The 25215-nt window shown below is 38.8% G+C and overlaps 1 protein-coding gene across 3 annotated transcripts in view; it reads left to right on the forward strand.

The window, feature by feature from the left end:
• The window catches only part of LOC114943544 (uncharacterized), a 42294-nt gene extending 17079 nt beyond the window's left edge, over positions 1-25215 (forward strand). For 2 of the 3 annotated variants that reach the window (XM_085483664.1, XM_085483663.1), the window contains exons 4-16: positions 729-800; positions 10031-10254; positions 15676-15773; positions 15869-16180; positions 17355-17741; positions 18071-18309; positions 18388-18668; positions 19537-19693; positions 19783-19985; positions 20173-20321; positions 20445-20756; positions 22056-22465; positions 22649-25215. In XM_085483664.1, the coding sequence (XP_085339790.1) occupies positions 729-800; positions 10031-10254; positions 15676-15773; positions 15869-16180; positions 17355-17741; positions 18071-18309; positions 18388-18668; positions 19537-19693; positions 19783-19985; positions 20173-20321; positions 20445-20756; positions 22056-22465; positions 22649-23237 (3433 nt within the window). In that variant the 3' untranslated portion in view covers positions 23238-25215. The remainder of the gene's footprint in view (positions 1-728; positions 801-10030; positions 10255-15675; positions 15774-15868; positions 16181-17354; positions 17742-18070; positions 18310-18387; positions 18669-19536; positions 19694-19782; positions 19986-20172; positions 20322-20444; positions 20757-22055; positions 22466-22648) is intronic. The other variant, XM_085483665.1, reaches the window with a different exon arrangement.

The following is a 25215-nucleotide window of genomic DNA, read 5'->3' on the forward strand; positions in this document are numbered from 1 at the left end:
AAAAAAATTCTCCAGACAAAAGTTGTATGATCTAAAGGAGGACAAATAATGGTAAATATTTTTTTTCCAAAGAAACCTTCAGAAGTATCTCCATATAAATGTGAGAAGTAGTCTTCAGCTTTAATCTTTCATAACATAGCTAAAAAGTAAGATATTGGAATTTTAAAAATGCATTGTAGAGGATAAACAATACAATTTATGATATTTTATCTTTTCAGATAATGTTAATTAAATTTTACAAAAAAATCTTAAACATTCTCAAGTAGCAAACTGGCGTCATTAGGCGTCAAAATAACGCAAAAAAGCCAATTTTTACATATTAAATCTCAATTATTTTGGAAATTTGACGTTTCCAAAAATTTACAAGAAACACTTTGTGTGGTTTAAAATAATTTTTGGCTGTAAACTAGTGTATTACATTACATCGCTTAGCAACAGTAGATTTATAGACAGTAGAAAAAGATATCGCATAGTGTAATGGTAAATAAATAAATAAATATACATATATAAAATCCGTATCGGGACAAATCTGTTGATTTGACGACATTCAAAAACAAAATAAGCAAACGTGAATTTTATATTAATAGTACTCGTCTCGCTTGCGTTTTCAATGAATGAGATACGCAGAAGTTTCTTTCCCTGTGCCGGATAAATAAAGCGATCCTTGTGCTTCTTCTCTGCGTGTATGTGTATGTGTCTGATGATATGCTCTAACGATTTCTGTAAAGCTTACACAAGGATAAATATGGAAAGCCGAAGAAGCTGAATGCCACTCAATTGGAGAGCATTCGAAGATGCGGGTACGTGTGTTTGCACATTAGCGACAATATTTAAAACATGAATAAAAAAAATATGTTTGAGCAAATAAGACCAAATAGACCGGCGATTCGAGAATCGATTAATTTCTCATCTACATTTCTCGCATTTACAGCATGATACTCCATTCGCATTTTGATTGGTTTAATTTAAATGCTCATTCACGCTTACAATTAGAAATAAAGGAAGATAAATTATTATATAATACTTTTTTTGCGTAATCGAAACTAGAGATTGAGAATCTGACATCAGTTGTCGCATTCAATTGATGTGTACCTAGTTGTTATTTATATTATTAGTTTACAATTAGATTTTTTAGCTCATAATACATATACTATAGGGTACTCTACTTCAATTAATATGGTGGAATATTACTGAAACTAGGATTGTAACGAGAAAATATTTTATACAAAAGTTAAAAGGGATAACAAAGTTGCTGTATTGCAGCTTTTAGTTAGAAACTAAATATACTTTTTTTTAAATTATGTATTTTCTTTATACAATTGATTTCTCTCATTATGTTGTGCATAAAAGTATTGAGGTAAAATTGATCAGAAAATAAATATTTTATGAAATATTTTATAGTTTATGTATATAATTATATTATACATTAAAGTACATAATATCTTTCAAACGATTTATTTTCTAGTTTTCTTACTTTTATAACTTTTTATGCAGAATATTACAAGGAATTGATTTATAAAAAAATTAAGATAATATTCTATTAAGTTTTACTAAAATAGTCTTATTCTTAAAAAAAATAAAAGAAAACTGGGTTGATCTTCAAATAATCTTAAAAAATTATCTTAATTAAAATTCAAACTTTCAAAACTTTTTTCCTCTCTCGAAGTCTCTTCTATGAATTTCGTTACAGCCATATTTTCAGCAATAAGTATTCAATATCTATTAAAATAGGATTGGTAAAACTATTGTAAAAGAAAAGAACCAGTTTTACCTATATAATCAATGTATAAGATTTAACGTTGTAGGATGCCGGGTTAACGTGATCAAATAATTGTACGCGTTTTGAAACGGTTTAATTTAGTTTATTCACTTTCTACAAGTTCGTCGCGTACCTAGACTTAGGTTTCTCGGCGAACGCTCTCTCGAGGACTGACTCGAGGGCTGCGCGAATTTCGGAGCTCGCGTAGGGCGGCAGCCGATCGGGGTCCTCGATTGGACCATCGGAAAATCAGGCGATGTACACACGCCAATTAGCGGCGAGTGTACACGTTGGTTTCACGTGTTTCCTTGGCGTAAACACTAAGGAATTTAACAAAAAACATTCTAGAAAATTCGATCGTCCTCGAGGATTCGATCCGAAGAACGAATCTTCAACATACCGCCCGCCTCGTATGCGAACGAATGCGAAATAAAGTTAAACGAAGCGGGAACGAATCGTCGAGGAAGATGATTACAAAACATACAGGTGAAGACGACTCGCGCTGAGAAAGTCGTCTCGAAGATTACATAACTCTTACAAGTTAGCGGCTTTATCCGTTGCGGACGCGTTAGAGTTATCACGTATTGGCAGTCGGCATAATTGCGCAATAGGTCGTTTCAATGTGGACCGTGCGGTGCGTATGGTCACAACTCGAACGACTCCATCAGATCCAGGATGGATCTGCTGTACTCGGGCAAGCTCCCATTTGCTCGGAGGGAGCACGGGACTTTTAACTAATACTAATTCGCCTATTGCGAAGTTAGGAGACTGCTTGCACCACTTGTTTCGCTGTTGAAGCGAATGTAAATAATCCTGTGACCAGGCACGCCACACGGTTTCCTGCATGGCACGGACTAGTTGCCATCGCGAGAGCCTACGCGGGTCGATCGCGAGTACCGATTCCTCCGGAACGGCTACGAGGGGCCGTCCAATCAGAAAGTGACCCGGGGTGAGCGCCGACAAGTCACCCGGGTCGTCACTAAGCGGAGCGATTGGTCGCGAGTTAAGGCACGCTTCTATTTTACATAGAAGCGTCGCGAGTTCAGCCCTCGAAAGTGTGTGGGAACCAACAGCGCGCCTCAGATGCGTTTTAAGGCTCTTGACTCCGGCCTCCCAAAGGCCGCCGAAATGTGGAGCGGCGGAGGGAATGAAATGCCAGTTCACTCCGTCGCCTGCGAGCGCGTTTCGCAATTCAGCATCCTTCGATAAGGATTGAAAGTGTCGATGGAGTTCGTGGTTGGCTCCATGAAAATTTGTGCCGTTGTCGCTATACATGTGACGCGGCAGACCTCTTCGGCTAGCGAACCTCTGATAGGCTGCAAGAAAGCCGGGCGTGGAGTAATCTTCCACTAATTCGAGGTGAATCGCCCTTGTAGCAAGACAAACAAACAGAGCGATATATACCTTTCTGGCCTTTTGCCCTCTGCCGACGAATAAAATTACGTGGAGTGGGCCGGCGTAATCAACCCCACAATGAGTAAAAGGCGCCGAAGGGGTGACACGAGCGGCTGGAAGGTCGCCCATGAACTGAGAAGACAATTTAGCCGCTTGACGAGTGCAGACTACACATTTTCGAATGTGCGCCTTTACTGAGCTGCGGCCTCCAATGATCCAGTATCGCTGACGCAGCACACGGAGTACTAGCTGTGTTCCCCCGTGGAGCGTGGATTTATGAGCGCGATCAATTAAGAGATCGGATAAGTGATGTTTCGGAATTATTATAGGATGTTGCTCGTCATAGCTGAGCGCGGAATTCGTCAACCGCCCGCCAAGACGGAGTAAAGAGTCCTCTCCTAGAAAAGGACTCAATCTGCTCAACGAGCTCGAATGCGGTATGGTGCCGTTATTCTTTAGTGAGCGCGTTTCCCGTTCGAAGAATCTCCGTTGCAGATAGCGCAACCAGAAGAGTTCCGCCCTCCTAAACTCGTCGGCGTTCAGAAAGGGGGATTGTTGGGAGCGAGACGCGCTCTTTTCTTTTACACGATGAATAAAGCGATTCATATAGGCAGTCACGCGGACAAGCTTGGTCCAAGTGGAAAACCTATATGGGAGTTCCCAACCCTCGGCCTCTTGAACATGGAGCGTCACAGGCCGTCTTTCCACCGACACCTGCTGATCGGTGACAGAGTCGAGCGGAGCTGAGACATTCAGAATCGGCCACGCAGTTGATGGTTTCTGAAGCCATCGTGGACCGTTCCACCATAGCGGGTGAGTCACGAGCTCGGAGGCGGTCAAGCCGCGCGAGGCACAGTCCGCCGGATTATCGCGAGACGGAACGTGATTCCAACAAACGGAATCCAGACCGGTATGCACCTCGGATACGCGGTTAGCCACGTAGGTGCTCCATTTTGATGGATGTTGACGGAGCCACGCGAGAGCGATGGTCGAATCCGTCCATCCGTATATTGGAATCGGAGGTAATTTCAATGATGTCAAGGTCCACTTGATTAGCCGGCTGAGGAGGACGATAGCGTTCAGTTCCAAGCGCGGGATGCTTACGGTTTTGATCGGCGCGACCTTTGTTTTAGCAGCGAGCAGAGTGATTTGAAACTTCGTTGGCGAAGGAAGCACTCGAATATAAACGACCGCCGCGTAAGCGCGTTTGAAGCGTCGGCAAACCCGTGGATTTCGAACGCGAGGTTATTGGAATGTCGACCGGTCCAACGCGGTATTCGGACGCGGTTCAATGATTCTAAATCGTTGGTGTAGCTCTCCCAACGATCGCGCAACTCCTCTGGAAGAGGGGAGTCCCAATCACATTTGAGAAGCCATAATTCTTGTAGCAAGATTTTCGCGGTTACAACAACCGGAGCAGCCCATCCTAGTGGGTCGTATAATTTTGCCGTGAACGAGAGAACGGAACGTTTCGTGTGCGTAACCGATCTCAACGGAGTTATCACGAATTTGAACGCGTCCTCTTTAGCAAGCCATGAAAGCCCGAGAACCTTGAGATTATCGTCCTTTACGAGTAAATGATCGGTGACTTCCGGCTGATGAGCCGAAAGTCCTTGAAGAAGAGAGGAGGCATTAGAAGCCCACTTTCGTAGTTGAAAACCTCCCTTTCGCAGGATCTCAACTAGTTGGACACGAGCTTCTATCAATGAAGTCGTATCGTCCGCTCCAAAGAGTGCATCGTCCACGTAGAGGGACTCGCTGAGAATTGGAACGGCCGCGGGATAGTTGTCGCCTTCATCTAGAGAAAGCTGTTTCAGTACCCTCATTGCGAGGTACGGAGCGGGGGCGAGCCCGTACGTTACAGTGAGAAGGCGATAGTGTTCAATCGGCCCATCGGCCGACGATCGCCATAAGATTCTTTGAAAATCCGCGTCAGACGGATGCACGAGAATTTGGCGGAACATTTGAGCAATGTCCGCCGTGTAAACAAATTGCCATTGACGCCAGCGCAATAATATAGCGGAGAGGTCTTGCTGCAGTCTCTGACCGATCAGTAAGTGATCGTTAAGCGAAGTCTTATTGCTCGTTTTGCACGAAGCGTTGAAGACAACGCGCAATTTCGTAGTGCAACTCGAGTCGCGCAAAACGGGATGATGAGGAATATATACCGGCTCGAACTCGGAGCGGTCAGACAATTCCACCTTCCTCATGTGACCGAGTGAATTGTACTCTCGTAAGAACTCGTTGTACTGCGCGTGAAGTTCAGGACGAAGCCGTAGCTTTCCTTCCATTTTATTATAAAGCGAGGTTGCAATGTGTAAAGAATCACCGATTTTTATCGGGAAATCATGCCTGAAGGGCAATCGAACCGCATAGCGTCCCTGAGGGGTACGATAGTGGTTGGCGATGAAATGAGCCTCGCACCTCTCCTCCTCCGTGAGGGGGACAGGCCGCGAGATCTCCTCATCTTCCCAGAACTTCTGGAGAAGAGAGTGCGTGCTTTGTTCCAACACGCAGTTTAATACAGATGCTTGAGCAGTAGTAGTCGGCCTACTATTTGTGGGGCCGGAAAGGATCCAACCGAGAGCGGTCAATTGCGCTGTCGGAGTTCCAATAGGACCTTGACGGACATCGCGCTTCAGAAGCGAGCCGTAAAGGTCAGCACCGATCAACAAATGAATTTGATGTTGACTGGAAGGATCAGGGTCAGCAAAAGATAGACCCTGTAAATGAGGCCACGCATCGAAGGGCTGAATCCGCGAGGCAGCGTATGAAGTAATGCGTTGAAAAATGTAAGCCGTCAGAGGAAAGCTCGGATCGGCTTGAGCACACGGGGTTAACTGTAGCTTTACGCGCGATTTCGCAGTACCCGTGTATTTCTCGCCGAAGCATTTAATTTGTAAATCGGCTCGTTGCCGTTTAGTGCGCAACGCCTGTGAGAGCGATTCTGATATAAAGCTAAAAGTGGATCCTTGATCCAACAACGCGCGAACCTTTAAGCAGCGACCCTCCCCGGTGTGGAGGTCGACCCATGCGGTCGCCAAAAGGACATTTGGATGTTCCTGAAGCGAGGGGGGTACTATCTGGACGGCCGCAATCGTATTGACCGTTTGATTAGTAGTCGCATTAGATGCGGCTTGTGACGCTGATTCGGAGATAGTAGCCTCGGAACTGGCCAAGTTATCGGAGGCATTTTGATTTGCCGCTGAATGCAGCAATGTGTGATGCGAGCGACGACATTGTCTGCACCGATATTTGCTCGGGCATTTCGACGGGAAATGTCCGGACTTTAAGCAGTTAAAGCAGAGTTTATGCTGGCGCGCGAGAGCAAAGCGCTGTGAAGCTGATTTCTTCGCGTAGGCTTGTCATTTCGAAACGTGATGCTCACCGGAGCAACAAATACATTTAAAGGCAGTCACGTTGTTTACTGTTAAACGCGGTTTATCATTTTTCGAAAAACCGGAGTCCTTGCTTGAATCGGCAAAGTCCGACAATCCGCGTATACGGAGAGTTAAAAACTCATTAAGCTCCTGATAAGAAGAAGGCTCATTTCGTTTGATTCGCCTTAAATTCCATTCGGTACGTGTTCTCGCGCTAAACTTTTGTGTTATTGTATAAACAAGAAAGTCGTCCCATTGTTCTACGGGACGATCGAGATTTTTTAACGCGGCTAACGATGCAGACACTGTGTCGCGCAATTTTCGCAAATCGCTGACAATCTCGCTTTTCATTACCGGAAGGCTAATAAACGCGTGTAAATGAGCATAGATTAACGTCTGCTTATCGTCGTATTCATTGGTTAACAATTGCCAGGCAGATTCGTAATTCGCATCGGAAAATTTTAAATTATTGATCAGCAAGGAAGCGTCTCCCGTTACGCTCGTTTTTAAGTAATGAAATTTTTGAGAATTTGAAAGAGCGTCGTTAGTTACTACGAGAGATTCAAAAATGTTTCGGAAATTTTCCCAATCGGTTAATTTCCCAGAAAACTTTGGCAGCGCGATGCGTGGCAATTGGAAGCAATGATTATTTGTTTCGCGAACGGAGGAATCGGAACTACGATCGGTAAACGGAATTGTATTAGGAGATAATCGACTTATCGTATCTTGCAGCAGATCGGCCGTGTCGATGTAGACATCCTCAGCTCTCAGGAACTCTTCCAGAGTGAAATACGGCAAGGTCGTTTGCTGCTCCGTGGTCGTCTTTTGAAGCAGTTTGACATGAAGGCCGCGGCAGGCGGCCCAGTGCTCCTCCAACTTGGCAAGCCTACTTCGCGTCTTGGCGAGTGTCACGTTGGATTTGGCCAGCTTCTTGAAGTTGACGAGATCTCGTTTGATCTCGTCAATACAAGCTCCCTGCTCGATGAGCAGGTCACTCACGGCAGTCGACATGATTATCGATGCCGGACTGTTGAATCGTTTATCGATTATTCGCTACTGAAGCGAAATCTTCAAGCGCGCGCGCGGACTTGAAGCGCCCGCTGATTGACGCGCGAGAGAGAGTGAGAGAGTCCGAGCGCGAGTTAGCGCACCGTCACGTTAAGCCGTTATCGGCTGTCTTTCTCACACGAAGCGATTGCGTGGCGCGTGATAGCGGCGTCGAAATTGCAAATCGCGTGGTTTTTTAAATCTTAGGAACGTCGAAAATCACCGGGATGATCGAGAGAGTCAAGAGATATGCACGACGCGGACGCGTGATAGCGGCGTCGAAATAGCGAGTCGCGCACTTTTTTTAAATGTTTAGAAACGTCGAAAATCAACAAGATAATCGAGAGAGGCACAGAGTGATGCACGACGGCGGACGCGTGATAGCGGCGTCGAAATAGCGAGTCGCGCACCTTTTAAAATGTTTAGAAACGTCGAAAATCACCAAGATGATCGAGAGAGTCACAGAGAGATGCACGACGCGTACGCGTGATAGCGGCGTTCGCGGTCGTTTACACTTCGGTCTGCGAGAGTCAAAAGTCAGTGAGAAAAATGCACTGGTTAAGATTCACCGGTGCGGTGCGCGTGATAGCGGCGCACGTTCACTGAGAGTCACTGTTAATCAGTACGAGTCACGATTAATCATTGAGAGTCACTGCGAATACCGTAACGCAAAGCGCGTGCTTGCGGCGCTTGCGGATAACTCGCGTATGTTCACCGCACTCAATTAAAAATCACTGGCGCGTGATAGCGGCGCCGGAGTTGAGAGTCACTGAGCGCGAGTAGCGGAGTACACGTGCAGTCACTAATCTCGAACGGCGTTTAACTGCCGTCCGAATGCAAGATTGCAAAGCGCGTGATAGCGGCGCTTGCACTGCAAGTGACACTTCAACGTCGAAATTCTGTCTACTCAAATGCAGAATTCGATGTACACCGGGTACGTGAGGGCGCGTGACCGTCACGTGGCCGGAGCGCCGCGGCTTAGGCCGGAGCGACGGCAGGCGCGCGGCCGAGAGAGCCGCAGCTAGAGAGAGAGAGAGCGAGCGAGAGAGCTTCGGAGCGCGCGGCGTGATACCGTCTCTCTCGCTCTTCACGTCTTGGAGAGAGCGCGAGAGAGAGAGAGAGATAGACTGTTTCGGAGCGCGCGCGACGGCTTGTTGTCTTGTAGCGCGGTCTCACTCCCGCACACGGAGTTTTTCTACTCTAAACGAGAACGCGTAATTAGCGTATTTCTCTTGCCGCGGATCACTGCGTTTTTAAATTTACTGCCCCGATATAGGCACACGAGGCAGAAATTGTCAATTGTTCGAATAAGGTACGAAACGAAGGAGCCCGTTCTTTTCGCGATTTCACTATCACTCGATCGGTTTGTAATATCCGGCTCGAAGGACCATTTTTATATGTATAAGATTTAACGTTGTAGGATGCCGGGTTAACGTGATCAAATAATTGTACGCGTTTTGAAACGGTTTAATTTAGTTTATTCACTTTCTACAAGTTCGTCGCGTACCTAGACTTAGGTTTCTCGGCGCTCGCTCTCTCGAGGACTGACTCGAGGGCTGCGCGAATTTCGGAGCTCGCGTAGGGCGGCAGCCGATCGGGGTCCTCGATTGGACCATCGGAAAATCAGGCGATGTACACACGCCAATTAGCGGCGAGTGTACACGTTGGTTTCACGTGTTTCCTTGGCGTAAACACTAAGGAATTTAACAAAAAACATTCTAGAAAATTCGATCGTCCTCGAGGATTCGATCCGAAGAACGAATCTTCAACAATCAATGATAATTAATAATTCAGTATAGATCCTATCGAATAAATATCTTTGATAAATTAGAATATTCTATTTTAATTGAAAAACTAGGAAACTAGGAAATAGATATTTTATTGCTATGTAAATATAGTTTTGTAATATGGTATGTAAAAGTATGCTATCTTTACTTATTGTATATTACAACATATTTATACAGGGTGTCCTAGAATTAGTAGATGTTAATGGCAGATTCTTAAGATCATTTAGAGACGATTTTTCCTCAACAAAAATATCAAGAAACCAATAATTTTTGAATTATAAGCGATTGAAAATGAAGGGTTTTTTACAAACTATCAATAAGCCTTGTGAAGTTAAAATATTAACAAAACACATTCTTCAATTAATTTCAAATAAAATTGATTTTATAATAGAATTTTAATTCAAGGGTTAATTTCAAAAAATCTTCTCCAAAGAATCCCAGAAATCAGAATTCTAAATAGCAAAATGATATATTTTGACGTCAAAATGACGTCATAATAATTATTATTGCTATCTAGGACGATCCGCTAATTCTGGGACACCCTGTACAACTAATAAACTAATAAACTATTACTTTGTAAGATAAGCGCTTTGGCGATGATGTCAATTGGAAACTTTCTGTCGTATCCGTATTTGGCTGAGCGAAAAAATTCTTTTCCGCAGAGAATTTGAAGTGGACTCGATCAACTTTGCCGGACAGACGCATCGATGGCGATTGAGCGGGCTTCTTCAACGTGGCCGAGACAGACGGCGGGACGCGCTGCTGACAGATCTCGCCCTGGCGACTAGGTTTCTCGTCGTGACTGCGAGGGCTAGATTGATCTCCCACTGTTTCAGCGTCTCGCAGTCCCTCAAGGCCTTCATCACGGGACTATTGCGACTTCTCGGTGGGCGATATTTGCATTTAATTGTCATATATCCGCATTAATATCAATATCGACGTATATGATGATCAAAATATAGACTTAACCTTGACTGACTTTTTCAAGGTCAGATCAAGGTCACTTTAACTTTTCAAATGAAAAGGATAAATAATTTTTACGACCAATATTGGCTAATAAATATTTAATAATTACCACAACGTTTTGACCATGGGTTTTGGTACTTATCAAGTGTACTACAATAAAGTAATTACAATAAATTCATAGTAATGCGTAAAAATATATGTAAACAAAACGTTAAACTTTACCTTAAAATAAAGTCACTACATTTTTTATATAAATAGGGTGGGTGATTTCATTTGAAAAATTAAAGTGACTTTGACCTGACCTTGAAAAGGTCACTCAAAGTTAAGTCTATATTTTCATCATGTAACTCCTCTTCATATAATACAACTTTTGTCTAAAACATTTTCATCTATTATGATAATTAAAGAAGAGATATTAAAATGCATTATTTAAAATAGGACACTCATGTCCCATTTGAATGTCTCATAGGGTGTCCTATTTTAATGTCCAATCCCAAATAATTGTATTTTTGATTGTAGAAAAAAATGTTTCAGACAAAAGTTGTATGGTTTCAGGGAGACATAAGGTATGATTACCAAAAATGAATATTTTACAAGATATTTTATATTTTATGTAAAAAAATTGTTAATTTCAAATCTTTATAATTCAAAAAGTACTTAATATAATGAAAAAACACTTTATTATAGGGATTTGGAAAGTTTTCGAGATAAGTTACAAAAATATGCAATGAAAAATAGGTGGCTCCATTTAAGAAACTGAAGGTGACCTTCAAGCAACTATTCAAGGTCAAACTAAGGACATCGTCTTATGTCCTATTCTTAAAAAAAAGAAAAGAAAACTGGGTTGATTTTCAAATCTATATATATAAGCACCGTCCGTCTGTCTGTCTGTCTGTCTGTACCCGAACTACTTCCGCATTTGTGGACCGATTGTCTCGAAATTGGTACCAAAATGTTGCAAATTTTTCGGGGGTGGCTGCTGTGGGTTTTTTTTTTAATTTTTTTATTTTTATTTTTTTCCTCAGAGGAGGGTATGTTTTTGCAAAAAAAATTTTTTTTGCAATATTTCTGAACACATGGTATCAAAATGTTGCAAAATTTTTAGAGATAGCGACGATGCGGTTTTTTTAAGTGTTACACTTCCACCTACTCACCCACCCACGCATTTACTCACATGCATGCGCATTTATGGACCAATTTTCACGAAATTACCGATTTTTTTTAAATCGGTACCAAATTGTTGCAAATTTTTTGGAGATGGAGACGATGCGGTTTTTTCAAGTGTTACACCTCCACCCACGCACCCACCCACGCGCATGCGCATTTATGGACCAATTTTCACGAAATTGGTACAAAAATGTTGCAAATTTTTCTGAGAAAGCTGCTGTGTGGGTTTTTTAAGTTTACACCCCCACCCACGCATCCACCCACGCAATCGCATATTTATGAACGGATTTTTGTAAAAATTGGTACCAAAATGTTGCAAATTTTTTGGAGATGGCGACGATGTGGTTTTTTCAAGTGTTACACCTCCACCCACGCATTCACCCACACGCATGCGCATTTATGGACCAATTTTTACGAAATTGGTACAAAAATGTTGCAAATTTTTCTGAGAGAGCTGCTGTGTGGGTTTTTTAAGTTTACGCCCCCACCCACGCATCCACCCACGCAATCACATATTTATGAACGGATTTTTGTAAAAATTGGTACCAAAATGTTGCAAATTTTTTGGAGATGGCGGCGATGTGGTTTTTTCAAGTGTTACACCTCCACACGCATGCGCATTTATGGACCTATTTTCACGAAATTGGTACAAAAATGTTGCAAATTTTTCTGAGAAAGCTGCTGTGTGGTTCTTTCAAGTTTTATCCCACCCTTGCATCCACCCACGCATTCAAACATTTATTCACAGACTTTTTCGAAATTTGTACTCAAATTTTGTCCGGGATGGCTACTATATGATTTTAACAAATTTTTATTACTTTATTTATCCACCCACGCACCCACCCACGTATCCACGCACCCATGTGCATAAAAATAAATATAAATAAAATAAAAAAAAAAAATAAATAAAAATAAAAATATATAATAAATATTTAAATATATGCAAAACGCGGTGTAAAATAAAATATCTGGGAGAAAGAAATAGATAACATAGTAGTCATCCAAAAAAAATTTAAACATTTATTTTGATATAAATTTCGTGAAAGTCGGACAACAAATGTGGAAGTAGTTCGCGGTAATACAAAAAAAGAATTAATTTTTTTGTGTTAAACCGGATTTAATATAGGCTATATGAGGACCGCGCTTCGCTAAATTTGCAACAATTTAGTACCGATTTAAAAAAAATCGGTTCATAAGTATGCGATTGCGCGGGTGGGTGCGTGGGTGGAGGCGTAAACTTAAAAAACCCACCCACGCATTTACCCACATGCATGCGCATTTATGGACCAATTTTCACGAAATTAGTACCAAAATGTTGCAAATTTTTCTGAGGAAACTGCTGTGTGGGTTTTTTAAGTTTACGCCTCCACCCACGCACCCACCCGCGCAATCGCATACTTATGAACCGATTTTTTTTAAATCGGTACTAAATTGTAGCAAATTTTTTGAAGATGGAGATGATGCGGTTTTTTCAAGTGTTACACCTCCACCCACGCACCCACCCACGCCCATGCGCATTTATGGACCAATTTTCACGAAATTGGTACAAAAATGTTGCAAATTTTTCTGAGAGAGCTGCTGTGTGGGTTTTTTAAGTTTACGCCCCCACCCACGCATCCACCCACGCAATCACATATTTATGAACGGATTTTTGTAAAAATTGGTACCAAAATGTTGCAAATTTTTTGGAGATGGCGGCGATGTGGTTTTTTCAAGTGTTACACCTCCACCCACGCATTCACCCACACGCATGCGCATTTATGGACCAATTTTCACGAAATTGGTACAAAAATGTTGCAAATTTTTCGCGGTAATACAAAAAAAGAATTAATTTTTTGTGTTAAACCGGATTTAATATAGGCTATATGAGGACCGCGTTTCGCTAAATTTGCAACAATTTAGTACCGATTTAAAAAAAATCGGTTCATAAGTATGCGATTGCGCGGGTGGGTGCGTGAGTGGAGGCGTAAACTTAAAAAACCCACCCACGCATTTACCCACATGCATGCGCATTTATGGACCAATTTTCACGAAATTAGTACCAAAATGTTGCAAATTTTTCTGAGGAAACTGCTGTGTGGGTTTTTTAAGTTTACGCCTCCACCCACGCACCCACCCGCGCAATCGCATACTTATGAACCGATTTTTTTTAAATCGGTACTAAATTGTTGCAAATTTTTTGAAGATGGAGACGATGCGGTTTTTTCAAGTGTTACACCTCCACCCACGCACCCACCCACGCCCATGCGCATTTATGGACCAATTTTCACGAAATTGGTACAAAAATGTTGCAAATTTTTCTGAGAAAGCTGCTGTGTGGGTTTTTTAAGTTTACACCCCCACCCACGCATCCACCCACGCAATCGCATATTTATGAACGGATTTTTGTAAAAATTGGTACCAAAATGTTGCAAATTTTTTGGAGATGGCGACGATGTGGTTTTTTCAAGTGTTACACCTCCACCCACGCATTCACCCACACGCATGCGCATTTATGGACCAATTTTCACGAAATTGGTACAAAAATGTTGCAAATTTTTCTGAGAGAGCTGCTGTGTGGGTTTTTTAAGTTTACGCCCCCACCCACGCATCCACCCACGCAATCACATATTTATGAACGGATTTTTGTAAAAATTGGTACCAAAATGTTGCAAATTTTTTGGAGATGGCGGCGATGTGGATTTTTCAAGTGTTACACCTCCACCCACGCATTCACCCACACGCATGCGCATTTATGGACCAATTTTCACGAAATTGGTACAAAAATGTTGCAAATTTTTCTGAGAGAGCTGCTGTGTGGGTTTTTTAAGTTTACGCCCCCACCCATAAAGAAATCCGATAAAGTCCGATGAATTCCTTGAAGTCGTTGAATTCCTCGAAGTCCGATAAAGTCCGATAAAGTCCGACAAAGTCCGACAAAATCCGACAAAGTCCGACAAAGTCCGATGAAATCCGACAAAGTCCGATGAATTCCTTGAAGTCGTTGAATTCCTCGAAGTCCGATAAAGTCCGATAAAGTCCGACAAAGTCCGACAAAGTCCGATGAAATCCGACAAAGTCCGATGAATTCCTTGAAGTCGTTGAATTCCTCGAAGTCCGATAAAGTCCGACAAAGTCCGGCAAAGTCCAGCAAAATCCGACGAAATCCGGCATAGTCCGATGAAGTCTACGAAGTCCATGAAATCCGATGAAGTCCGGTGAAGTCTTGAAGTCAGAAGTCCAGGTGTACACATATTTTCTGAGTGGTTACCCCCTCGGTTAAAACGGACTTAATATAGGCTATATGAGGACCGCGCGAAGCGCGGTCCGAATAGAAAGGCTTTGAGGACCGCGCGAAGCGCGGTCCGAAAAGCTAGTATATATATAATCTTAAAAAATTACCTTAATTAAAATTCAAAGTTCCCCCGTCGAAACCATACAACTCTTGTCTAAAATATTTTCTTCTATAATCAAAAATAAAAGTTATTTGGAGTAGGACACTAAAATGGGTTACTGCATACAGGGTGTCCCATTTTAACTTACACAGATAATGAAATATCTGTCATGAATAAAATGCATTTTAGAAAAAAAATGTTTTAGACAAAAGTTACAGGATTTGATTTATGAGGGGAAAAGAAGTTAGGGTTATTGATTTTTTCTAAAGGTCAATTTTCCAGGTCATGTTTTTTAAATGGAACTACTATAATTTTTTTTTAATATAAAAATTGATTCCTTATATTTTATTATAAAAAGTTATAAAGATAAGACGATCAAAAAATGAATAGTTTATGAGATATTTTACACTTTTAGTTTGACAATTTCATATAAATTATGAAATATAATATATATATATATATATATATATATTTATATCTCGTAAAACACATTCGTTTTTCATCGATCTTATCTAAATACTTTTATGCACATAATAATGAAAGGAATCAATTGGTAAAGAAAACAATTATTTGTAAGAAAAAGTATATAATTTGCAATTAGCAGCTATATATAACTACCCAGATAGCCACAGTAATTATTATGACATTATTTTGATGGTATCTGGGTATCTTATGTCCTCCTCGAAATCATACAACTTTTGTCTGAAACATTTTTTTCTATAATTAAATATAAAAAAGTTATTTGGAGTGGAATATTAAAATGTGACACTTTGTATAATATACATATATGTATTTTGTAGACATTATAATTGGTGTACCGTCGCTCCAAGCGCATAACTTAGATGCCAAGATTAGGGAAGAACGTTGTCGGTACCTGGTGGCAGAATTGGTTTGTCGGGTGAGATATTTTCATCCTGTATTTTCATAATTTTACAAAGAGACTCGCGTCGCAAGTGTCTTTATCATGTGTATAATAATGTCAAATTTTTGCAGCCGGAATACGAGGATTCTCTGGAATTGCTTTGTGGATTCATAAGGAAGCAACTTCGTAGGGCGACTACTGAAAAGTTCGAAGTAGAAAGGGAATCTTCTCAGCTATTGCCCGTCTCGATCCCCTTTGTATTCGGGACACCTAATGGGGCCGCGGTCGATCTCAGATTGTTCAACAGGGACGTAATTAGGAAAGCTTTGCCTACGCTTGTTGCGATTTTGGAGAGAGAGACAAGAGGCTGGTTCCTTCATTTTAGGGAAAGACTGATTTCGGAATTGAGAGCACAAAAGAAACCAGACGAGGAGATAGAACGAGTAAGAAAAATTACATGTACAGGGTGTCCCACATAAAGTGTTACAAGTTGTTTTTTTCGCCATTGTTAGAGATATTAATTTAAATATTTTTTAATTTAATAGAACAAGATGCCTGAAAATTTGATAGAGAAAAAATGTTCGGGGTTTTTAAGGACAAAAGAGTTCTGATTTTTTTAAACGTAATTATTATATTTTTATTATTTTATTTCTGCATAAAAAGTTATAAAGATAAGATGACCAAAACGTAAATAGTTGACGAGATATTTTGTACTTTAATGCGACATAATTTTACATAAACTATAAAATATTCTCGTAAAAAATTCATTTTCGATGATTTTACTTTAATACTTTTATGTACAAAATAATGAAAGAAATCAATTGGTGTAAAAAAAACACATCGTTGTTTTTAAGAAAAATGTAATTTGCAACTAGCAACTACATATTTTTTGTTAAAAACAACTGTTATATGTTTGCTTTACATTAATTGATTTTTTTCATTATTTGTGCATAAAAATAAAGTAAGATCTTGATTTCATTTATTGTCTAGAAAAATCAGAAATTATCAGGGATTTTTTTTATCATGAAAAATCTAGGAATTTTATTTAGAGACTCAGGGTTATTTAAAAAAAGAATTGTGTCTGATAATTTTATATTTAAAAAATATGTCTAACATATCTTTGTAATATTTAAGTTTTTATTAAAATTTCCTGATTTTTTTACTGGCGATCATTTTTTAGTATCAAGATGCTATGTAAGTTTCATTCATAGAAAATTGTTCAATTTTTTAATAATTTTTAAATAATTTAGCTGGACTCCTTAAAACATTTATAACAAATTATTTTCTGTTTTATATTTTTGCACATATCTTTGGCGTTCGGATATAGTGATACATTGCATTTTGTCATTGTTCCAATTACTATACAATATTTACAATAGATTTAATCTTTTTATTTATTTCTATACATTGCATTTTGTCATTGTTCCAATTATACAATATTTACAATATATTTAATCTTTTTATTTATTTCTATACAATTTTATTTTATCTGAAATTTTAAACTACAAAATCTGTTAGGTCAGATAATTTTTTACAAGATTTGAGGAAACACCCTGTTTATATATTTTTGTGTAATAAATAAAGCAATATTTACTACGTTAATATTGATATTTTTAGGAAGTTAATGAAGCGGTGATGCGCGAATATCTGCAAAGGGTATATACAAACATCCTATCCCATCCGGACATCCTCGCATTGGGCGATGGTATCGCTCAGCTGCTGGTTCAACAGGCGCAGTCGGTTGTGTTGATGCACCGGGCGGTGGAGAATATGCAGCGGAAGCTGTCGCAAACCAAAGAATCTCTACGACGCCGCATCGAGAACGAGCACCCGGTCCTATCGCGAATACAGCCGTGGATGCGCGATCGTATGCGAGAGGCCGAAGAGAACTTTATTGAGGAGTGCGAGTGGAGCGCGCACGAAGAGGCGCTGGCGCTCTGCGGTCACCAGAATCTCACGCAAACCATTTATTTTCTCAATCGTGATTTAACCTTTATGAGAGAGGTATAATAAAATAAATACACTTCATTATATTGTATGTTATTATTTCAAGCTTATATTCAATAATAATAACATTCAAAAAATTAAATTGATAAATGAATATTATTAATAGATTTTAAATTCAACAAATCTTTCTAACGAGCTTTCAACAATGATTAAAGTAAAAAACTGAGCATTTATTATTATACTTCTTTCATATTAATAATTTAATAAATATTATTGATTAATGAAAATGATAATTATATACATATATATATATAAATATATATACATATACATATGTATATAATTATATACATATATATATATATAAACTAAAAAAAATTTCTCAGAGAGAGCCAGTTCTCCTGAAGGAACTGCGGAAGGTGAAAACCCCAACGAGGACTTTCCAATGGCCCACGCAGATCTGGCTACCGAAAAACTGGATAATAAAGCGCAACTTTCAAGGTCAATCGGAGATCATTCCGACCGTACTGAGCAACACTCCGACTTCCATCACGACACCTCGCGCTGACCCTAGTCAGCCCGTTTTCTTAGTCGAAAGGGAGATTGTACATACAACTACGACAAGGTGCTTGAATTAATCTATGAAAGCTGTTAAGCTGGATGCTGTCGTTCGATCTTGTAACGATGTAACGCGATATTACAGGTGGCCGATGTGGCGCTGGATTAACTACATCGCCAGAACATGGTGTTGGACTTGGAACGCGATGTTTTTATTGGGCGTAGCTGTACCGTGGTGCAGTCCGGTATCTTTTCGTGCTCTGTTGCTGGTACAATCGTTCACCCCTGACCTGGAATTGAGTCAATTGAACGGAACATTGTTTCCGAGAAAGTCATCGCAGATGCCCACTCTCTGTTCGCGATTAATAGCGCTTTGGAGGCACATCAGTAAAAGTCGAACGCATTTTGAAACCGAACCAGACACAGGTAAGTTCAGTCTCGATCATATCGTTAGTATTCTATAACAATAACAACAACAACAACAATAATAATAAATCGTAGTAAGTCAAATTGGACGGATGTTTAATTCTTTCTTGTCAACTTTTATTGTAATTTATTATTAAACATTATATTAAAGAATATTATTTATATATATATATATACATGACTTTCTTATACATAACTTAATTCGAATTTTTATATTACTGCTCTTAACTGCCTTTTATCAAATTTATAATAATAAAAACAATAATAGAAATAATAATAATAATAATAAGAATAGTAAGAATAATAAGAATAATACTAACAAGGGAAGGACTTCAACTGTTTCACGGCTCTCGATTCAAAACCTATGCAGAAATGTTGTGGGTGATGCCAATAGCAAATTCTGTAAGTTACAGCCCCTACCTTTGCGTTAAAAAAAATGGTATAACTTTCTCGCCTATACAGGTGTCCCATTTTAAATGTTCCGCGCAAATATCTCGAAAACTATGAAAGACATGAAAAAATGTTTCAGATAAAAGTTGTTTGACTCGAAGGGGGACATAAAATGGTGTCATTGATTTAACCTTGAATAGTCATTTGAAGGTCAGGTAAAGGTTACCTTCAATTTTTTCATGTCTTTCATAGTTTTCGAGATATTTGCGCGGAACATTTAAAATGAGACATCTGTATACGCAAGAAAGTTATTATCCCATTTTTTTTAACGCAAATGTAGCTGCTGTAACTTGCAGAATTTGCTATTGGCATCACCCACAACATTTTTGCATAGGTTTTGAATCGAAAGCCGTGAAACAGTTGAACCTTACCTTATAAAAATAAGAATAATAATAATTATATAATAATATTTTCTTAGGATTTATTGGCAAAGGTATGACCCGACACCTAAACAGACTATGGAATTATGGTGCAAAGGGTCTGTTAGGCACACTCATCATATTGTTTATATTTCCCGTGGTATGTATCACGGTGAGTGTCGGTTCGCTGTTGATTGCTCTCACCGCAGCTTTCTGGTAAGTTTAATTTTTGGCGCGACCATTTATGCTTTTGTTGCGGTATTTTTTTTTAAGTCTATTTAAATTTGATTCTTCCATTTTGTCAGGATGCCTCTGGTCACGCTGACGTTGCATGCGTTCATGGCGCTTATCATGGACCTGGATAGCCCTGAACCGAGTCGCAATCGATATCTTGTGGTGATGGAAGCATTACTCTGGAACATTGGCATTCAGGGATGTCTACAACCAATAGCGGCATTATTCGTAGCCTTCGTTCTCTGCCCACTTATTTCATTCGTGATACTTACAAGTAAAGTGCTAGATTTTAGTAATCCAAGTAGCAAACTGACCTCATTGGACATCAAAGTAACGTCACTTTGACATCTAATGACGTCCGACGTTCAATGACGTCACTTTGACGTCAAAATGACGTACGCTTGCTAATTGGGAATACAATTAATGAGGTGCTTATGGAGAAATATAATATCACTTCGCAGTTGCTGTGATACGTTATTGGGTCAGAGTGTTTTGGGACACAGTTATGTTCCATCTAATGATCAAGAACAGAGGTCGGATACCAGCGAGCGATAGCTTTGTCGTGAAGAGAATAGCTGGACCGGGGTTAGCTTCGGATTATTATTATCAAGTGAGTTGTTGCTTCTTTATAAGTGGACATTGTACTATGACCGCCAATTTGGGTGATCCGTGTAAAACGTTATAAATTAATAACTCTAAAAAATATCTGTAAAACTGAACTAATTCTCTTCAGATAAGAGCGGAACAAGCATTGGCCGCGTTCGAAGCGAAATTAGAACTGGACGAATTGCTGGCCTTTCAGCAAGAAACCGAGAGATTAATTACTCAACCGCAGAGGGACTTCACGCAGTTTGTCGAAGCCTGTTTCGGCCCGTTCGCCGCTAGCCTCGCAAAGACGAAGGACCCGTACAAATCCCTCGAGAAGGAAGCCAAAGACTTGATTGCCGTGTTACACGAGAAATTGGACCGACGAAGAAAGAATTTGCAGACAGGTCTCGGCGTCGCGGTGAGGAGTAAAATAAAATTGACTACTTTCGACTTGAAGGTAACTATTTTTTTGCAAATTCTGTATGTGTGTGTTTATACAAGGATAAAATAAAGAGTTATGAATTTTTATCTCCAAAAATATTATTTCTAGAAAAAAATATTTCAAAAGTTAGGATTTCGAGAGGGAAAAAGGTTGACGTTACAGACTTTTTCCTAAAAGGCGATTTTCAAAGTCATTTAAACGTCATTTATGTTTTTTGAAATGGAACTACCATATTATTTCTTACATAAATCGATTGTATATTCGTAATATTCTGCATAAAAATTTATAAAGATAGGACTGTCAAAAAATAAATAGTTTACAAGATATTTTATACTTAACATAATCTTACATAAACTATTGAATATTTTGTAAAATATTTATTTTTCGATTATTTTACCTTAATACTTTTAATATGCAGCTGCTAGTTGCATATTACATACTTTTTCTAAACAACTATGTGTTTTCTTTGTATCAATCGATTTCTCATTATTTTGTGAAAGTATTGAGAACCCAAATAACCAGTGTGAACACAAGTTGCTTTCCTGTTGCTAATAAAGATGTTAGCATCTTGCTACGCATCTATGTTGTCCATTGTGCTGTTGTTTGCTAGCATTTGATGTCGGAAATGAAACATGACAATTAATGCTGACATAATGATAGCAACATATTTATATCTATTAGCAAATTGAAAACATTATATGCTAACTTTTTGTTAACAGTATGCTTATTCAATATGTCTCTTCTTTAGCAAAGCATTTGATTATGACAAAATGTTAACGTTATGCTAACTATCCTTAATCATTCAAACATTTAATTCATATTCTTAGCAAATAACCAACATCAATTGCTAGCATTTTATTTTTATACATTGCTTGAGCATTCTTGGTTATCTGGGAAATTAAATTATTAATTAAAGTATTAAGAAATTAAATATTTTTGACGAAAATTAAATATTTTAATAAGATTATGTTAAACTTAAATATGAAATATCTTGTAAACTATTCACTTTTTAACTATTTTACCCTTACCACTTTTTAAGTAGAATTTTACGAGGAATCGATTTATGTAAAAAAATATCGTGGTTTTATTTGAAATAATATAAATGATCTTCAAATGACTGAAAAAATCGCCCTTTAGAAAAAATCAGTAACGTCAATTTCTTTTCTACTTTTATCTGAAACATTTTTCTCTAAAAACAATATTTTTAGAAATAAAAAATTGTAACGCTTTATTATGTCCAATCTGTATACGAAATGTGTTGCTTCATCATGCTTGATTTTTTCTAAATTTACTTATAACCGAATGAAATTGTAGGTGGTCATACAGCAAGGAGCACAGATGCTGGAACGTTTATATCCCACTCACGTTTTCGCGAGACTGTCCGGGAACGAGGAAGACTTTTGGGAGAACAAGGGTTTAGGGGTGTGCGACTGGGCGGGTCTAGCAGGGCTTATGTACGCCGACATCTTCAGCCTCGACTTTCTACAGCCGCTCGACGACTCCGACACGAAATTCAGATTGGAGCCGCACCCGGGAGTCGATCTGTCCCGGTATACGGACATGGTTCACAGTACCGAGCTCGGTGGCGTCAACGGACCCGATTTGCTCGGTGCGGTTTACGCACCACGCGGGAATATTCAAGTGCACAGTCCGTATCTCGAGGTGTCTGCTTTCAATCCGCGGGCCAAGCAAGCCAGCAACAGCAGAAAGGCTGACAAACGATGGTGATTACTTTTTTTAATGAAATTAAATTAAATTTAATAAGGTAAATAAATTTAAAAAAAATTAAAGATAAATTAAAAATAAATTAAATTTAACAAAATAAAATAAATGATATCTTGAATGTTCTTTGAATCTTCATACACAAAAAAGTTTTTCGAAAATACGTAAACCGCTATCTTTCGCAGCGACACAAGTGGACTATTGACGTCGACGAAGCTGCGGAGGCGCGCGATGATGAGCGACAACAATTCCGAGGGACGCTGGCAGCCGTGGAAACGTCAGATCCGCCCGTATAGCGCGGAGAAGTTGGTGATCCCTCTACCGATCCCGCATCCGGCCCACATAGCGGTGACCATACACAACCGAGACTCGGAGGACCCCATAGCTCTCGACTCGGAATTATGCCAGAACATCCTGCGGGCGATCGAGGAGTCTCCCGGCGAGATGGCGATGGAGTGCGTGAACCGGTACCGGGGCGGCGGCGGCGGCGACTCCAGCTTCGACTCCGTCGCGTCGCAGTCGTCCGTCTCGATCGAAACCGGTCTGGATAAGGGGAACGAGACGACGCAGGAGACCGCGGTCGCCCACGAGAAGGAGAACAGCGAGACTTATCATTGGACTCTGTCGAATTGGGGTGGTGGTGGTGGCGGCGGTATGACGCGAAAGCGAAACAACTCCGGATCCATCAAGGTTGATCTAGCGTCCCCGGAAGACGTCACCCTCGACACAGATACCACCAGAGTGATGTTCAGCACGTACGGAACAACCGTCTAAATTTAATTCGCCATTATATACGTCGAACTAATATGGTTCTCTCGTCGTCGTCGTCGTGTTTATAAATGATTATATAGTAAGTCCTGTTTTGAATAATAATAACAGCTTTGCTGAATTTTGAAAACCAAGGTTAAAAATGTTTCTTACAAAAATTGTGAGATTTTGAAGACATCTTTCCAGGTAGCAAAATGATGTCATTTAAACGTCAAAATGACGTTATTCGATGTCATAATGACGTCACGACGTCAAAATGACGTCATTAAATGTCAAAATTACCTGGGCTTGTTCTAAGCATAATTTTATTCCAGATAGAGGCATTTTTTTTTAATTTTTGTCATTTTTTTTTTAATTTATAGTTTAATATAATTTTCTTACATAAATCGTAATATTTGGTGTATGAAATTGTTAGAATGGAATAGTCGAGAAATATATAGTTTATGAGATATTTTATGCTTTTTTATTCTGATATATTTTGAGAAAAATATTAAAGTTTTGGTTTTCGAAAAATAGCAACACCTTGTATGTAAAATAGGACATTCTGTATAAAGATAAAAGAGAAAAAAGGAGCTGCAACTATAAATTTGAACCCAATCTTAGAGAACAGCCTTTATTGCCATCCAAAATGATATCCAATATTAAAGTCGCATTATTCACTTACAAGTTAAAAGCAATGCAAATTCTTAATCAGTATACCAAAACATTTATTGAAAAATTTTAATCGAATCAAAAACGTAAATTTGAGATATATTTAAAAGAAAAAGTATCTTCCAAGAGAGAACATTATGATGGATCAATTATCATATAAGTATGTACTGTCGAGTAATATCTAGTGAATTTCAATTAATTACATTGCGTTAAAATGTCATCTTTCGCGAATTTTCGTTACATACAAATTTTGTTTAAACTTCTCCATATTACACGTAAATGTTGTGTCAAATTTAATTATTGACATTTTTGGTTTTTTTCCTTTTTTTAGACTTGTATTTGCTTATTATATTATCGGCACTTGGATTTAATATATGTTTTAATATAAGTGGATTCATCGGTTTAATAAAAAATGATGAATCACAAAGTGATGAATGTAAGATTGAAAAATTTTTTTATTAAAAAAATTATTTTAAAATTTGAGAAAAGAATTACAGAGAAGAGAGAAAAAAGTAAAAAGTATCCCAGATTTTAGTGCAACAGATAAGACTAGCAAAGCCTCTCTTTAATATTATATTAAATAAATACATTCGTATTGAGATATACTGTATATAGATAGTCAATTGTATAAATAAATTTGTTAATGTAATATTATTATACTCTGAATATACATTTTCCGTTACGGATATGCTGACTGGCTATTCGCCGATAAAGATATATGCTTACAATTGTATACTCTCATTTAATATTATACAATGATATATAGAATTCTATGTGCTTGCGTGATAATTATTTTACTCAAGCCGATTGTGTGAAAAAATCGAAACTTCCATTATGAAAATATAGTAATGGATATATATATATATATATATATATATATATATATATATATATATATATTACCGATTACATTTTTATGTTTAATTTAACAAATGTACAGAGCATAAATTGAATCATATGTAATTGTAATTCTCGTATAATTTATTTAATTCGGAGACGAAAAATTGCGCTCTTCTAACATGTGTCTAATATATTTCGCAAAAATATTTTAATGTCGTGCGTTCAAGCCTCTCAATGTATACATTTTATTTTTACTAATAAAATTACAATAGATGTTATATATCCTCCGACATTATGAATCGAGATAAACTTTAAACGGTAGCGTGCGTTATTGTGAATTAAAAAAAACGGCGCATTAAAAAAGTAAATGTATTACGATTCTGTAGATATGGGGCGAAATACGTAGCGAGTTCCGGTGCATTAACGACGATGCTAATTAACACCAATAGTGAAACTATTTAAACTCAATAAAACTTACTGTAATACACATAAA

This window comes from Nylanderia fulva, unplaced genomic scaffold, assembly GCF_048542155.1.
Source record: "Nylanderia fulva isolate GAGA-0341 unplaced genomic scaffold, ASM4854215v1 Scaffold26, whole genome shotgun sequence".
NCBI lineage: Eukaryota > Metazoa > Arthropoda > Insecta > Hymenoptera > Formicidae > Nylanderia > Nylanderia fulva.